Raw genomic sequence first — 3,242 nt, 5'->3', positions numbered from 1 at the left:
ACCAAGATTGGACACCGCAAATTGAACACTTGAAAACCATTTATTTTCGCCAATTTGTGCCTGAAACTTGAGGAGAAATTTACAAGTTTTGAAGAAGAGACGTTAATTAAGGAGACCGATGGGTGCAGCGAGCAGAGCTTGGATGATGGCGGCCGCCGTGGGGGTGGCCGTGGCGCTGAAAGATCGGGGATTTAGTAGGTGGAACTACACCATACGATCGGTGCACCACCACGCCAAGAGCAAGCTCAGGTCCATGTCTCGGGCCAGCGGGAAGATGTCTTCTCCGGCGACGAGGTCGATGGTTAAAGCCACGGAATCTGATGAGGCCAAGCGATCGGAGGAGTCGCTCAGAACGGTCATGTTCTTGAGCTGCTGGGGTCCCTATAATTGATGTAATGAATGTCGATTATTCTTCACATAGATACATAGTGTCTTCATCAGTTACAGCTTTTTCGTTTTCTTTTATGGCTCTTCTTTGGGAAGAAGTGCCCTGCTTCTGTAAAAGGAAGGAAAAGGAACATATACAATACTCAAATTTACTGCAACAGGATGTAGATGATAATATCAATTGTGGTGGAAAATATGCTTGTGTTGTGTTGAGTTGGGGACTTTTCTTCAGTGTTACTTGTTCATATTCGATTGCCGAGTTTAATAGGAGAGATGCCACAAAGTCGCTCAGAAGTATTAGATTATGGAATTTGGACATTTATTTTTTTGTCATGTGCTATAACAAGTAATAACAAGACATCCATAATTAGTGGAGTATGATTTTCACTTTGGGAATTCAGCATTCTAATATGAAAACGCTTCTAAGATTAAGAAACAGATAAAACTTATCATATATTAGACCCATGAGTTTGTATTCATCGATATTCTTCTAATTTAATGAGTTCTACTTTCAACTAAAGCAGAAATTCTGTCGAATTTCTTCCAGCTACTCAGTCCCACAGCGAAGTTTCACTAGATTACATTCGTGATTTAGATACTTGCTGGCCAATTGAAGAAGATAGCAACTCATTCTCATCAAAGCTCTCTGTTTTTTTAAAAAAATAATTTCCCCAATTATGCCAATAATAATAATAATCATGATGCCAAAAAAGATAAGAGAGATCCAGCGGTAAGGGCAGCAAAAAGATGGGTTATTGTTGTTCATATCATCAATTTGAGTCAGAAAGACCAACTCCAGTTGCCCATCAGTTGCCCAGAATTGATTTTTATTTAATAGAGAGAAATAGGCTTTTGCACTGTACAATCTAATCTACATCCATTTGCTCTTTCTATATGCTCGGCTCACAAATTGGTGAATCCACAGAGCATAGAGATGTGTAATTGGATCGAGCAATTAGGGCTTAGGGTTCAGTTGGGACCCCAACAGCTCAAGTACATGACTTTTCTCAGCGACTCCTCCGACTGCTTGGCCTTCTCCATCGCTAACTTGCTCGAAGACGACACCACGGCCGTCGTCGGAGAAGACAGCTTCCTCGCCTGAGAGAAGGACCTGAGATTGGTCTTGGCGTGCTGGTGTACGGATCTTATGGTGTAGTTCCACCTACAGAATCCCTGATCCTTCAGCGCCTCCACCACCCCCACGGCGGCCGCCACCATCCAAGCTCTGCTCGCCGACGCCATAGTCTCTCTTCTTCTTCTTCAAAAACTCTTCTTCTTAATTTCTTCTGATCTTTGAGGCCGCAATATCTAATTGTTCGCTCTCAGTTGCAAGCTCTAACCAGTGCGTTTACAAGACTTGGATATGAAGATTGAGTGGCACATATATATAGACCAGAAAAATGGCTAGTCTGGGGGCAAAAACAAGGGGCTCCGCGCTCGCTATGGGCTGATCACTGTTTCGGGAGACTTCCAAAGCCAGTAAATTTACTTTATTCTGTTGACGTTTTTGTCCATATACATGTAACTGTCACCGGCAAATTATTTAATCCTTAGGAGGACAGATTTGGTATTCCAGTTGGCACCGAGGATCTGGCCCATGGTTTTTAAGTCAATCCCGCTGATGCCCGAAGTATCGGGAGTGAAAAATCATGTGACAAGCCTTTGTGGCTATTCTGGAATTCTAAATATACCCTCACTCAATATTCTATATATTGAGTATATAATCATGCGACGTCACATGGGCAAAAAAGTCATTTGTCACTAGAAACCACCAGCTTCCCACGCGTCCCATACCTCCGGTTTTGCCCCAAATCCTGGGTCCTTCGCCCACCGATTCAAATTGCTTCCCCCTTTGCGCATATATATACACTTTGCCTTGGTCCGTGTCTTCATCGCATCTTCATCCATCAGCAACATCAGCACACTTCTGTACGCGTTCTTGTCACAGAGATTCGCTTAGATCTGTCTGCCGCCTCAAAGATCAGCGGGAACAAGACGATAGAGATCGAGATTATGGCGTCGGCGAGCAGAGCTTGGATGGTGGCGGCCGCCGTGGGGGTGGTGGAGGCGCTGAAAGATCAGGGATTCTGCAGGTGGAACTACACCATGCGATCAATGCACCACCACGCGAAGACGAAACTCAGATCGTACTCTCAGGCGAGGAAGCTGCCGTCGTCGGCGGTGGTTTCGTCGTCAAGCAAAGCGAAGAAAGAGAGGGCGAAGCGGTCGGAGGAGACAATGAGAAAAGTCATGGATCTCAACTGTTGGGGTCCCAAATTGTAAGAGCAGTGGGCATCGGGCGATCTATCGATTTTGTCATGTTTTGTTGAGTCCATAGCCGTATGAAATGCAAAGAGAATATGTAATTTCTTGGTACCAAAATTATATTATCTATTCGTTCATCCATCTCTCTTAATTTTTACATTTATCTAAAATACGAGTGACACTAAAAGCAGCTATAAATAAAAGAAAATCATGAAAATAAATAATAATATAAATGGATTGTACTCTTGGTATTTCCAATGAAAAGATTTTTGGTAAATATGTCACACTTTAAAGGCTATTTTTCTTCAATTAATATATATTTCAGTTAAATTTTGAAATACTAATATTTAAATTGAACTAAAAATTTGAACTTTTTTTCAACAAAATCAAATCAAAACCATATTTATTAAAACAAACCCAAATCAAAGTAATCTTAATAATTGAAAAAAAAAATCAATCTTAATGAAGTAATGCTTACACCTAGTCTCGGCTGGTTTTGTTATTACTCTTGCTAGTTCAAGTTTCAATTCATATGAGGTTTAATCATCAATGATGGTCCGAACCGCCCATAGATTTTGGGGAATAAAAGG

The 3,242-nt window shown here is 41.7% G+C and overlaps 2 protein-coding genes across 2 annotated transcripts; one reads left to right on the top strand and one right to left on the bottom strand.

Annotated features, from left to right (window-relative positions):
- Positions 1 to 1,184: 1,184 nt before the first annotated feature.
- LOC127791365 (uncharacterized) lies at positions 1,185 to 1,771 on the bottom strand. Its single transcript, XM_052321188.1, has one exon. It carries the CDS (start codon positions 1,627 to 1,629, stop codon positions 1,357 to 1,359), a length of 273 nt encoding a protein of 90 aa, XP_052177148.1. The 5' UTR covers positions 1,630 to 1,771; the 3' UTR covers positions 1,185 to 1,356.
- Positions 1,772 to 2,224: 453 nt separating this feature from the next.
- LOC127791366 (uncharacterized) lies at positions 2,225 to 2,793 on the top strand. The gene has a single exon (XM_052321189.1). It carries the CDS (start codon positions 2,401 to 2,403, stop codon positions 2,668 to 2,670), a length of 270 nt encoding a protein of 89 aa, XP_052177149.1. The 5' UTR covers positions 2,225 to 2,400; the 3' UTR covers positions 2,671 to 2,793.
- The last annotated feature ends 449 nt before the right edge of the window (positions 2,794 to 3,242 follow it).

Source organism: Diospyros lotus, chromosome 15, assembly GCF_014633365.1.
Source record: "Diospyros lotus cultivar Yz01 chromosome 15, ASM1463336v1, whole genome shotgun sequence".
Lineage (NCBI taxonomy): Eukaryota > Viridiplantae > Streptophyta > Magnoliopsida > Ericales > Ebenaceae > Diospyros > Diospyros lotus.
This window is presented reverse-complemented; position numbering and strand designations above follow the sequence as displayed.

Excerpts from the sequence above, each read along its gene's own strand:
- LOC127791365 (XM_052321188.1), bottom strand. The coding sequence starts at position 1,629 with ATGGCGTCGGCGAGCAGAGCTTGGATGGTGGCGGCCGCCGTGGGGGTG.
- LOC127791366 (XM_052321189.1), top strand. The coding sequence starts at position 2,401 with ATGGCGTCGGCGAGCAGAGCTTGGATGGTGGCGGCCGCCGTGGGGGTG.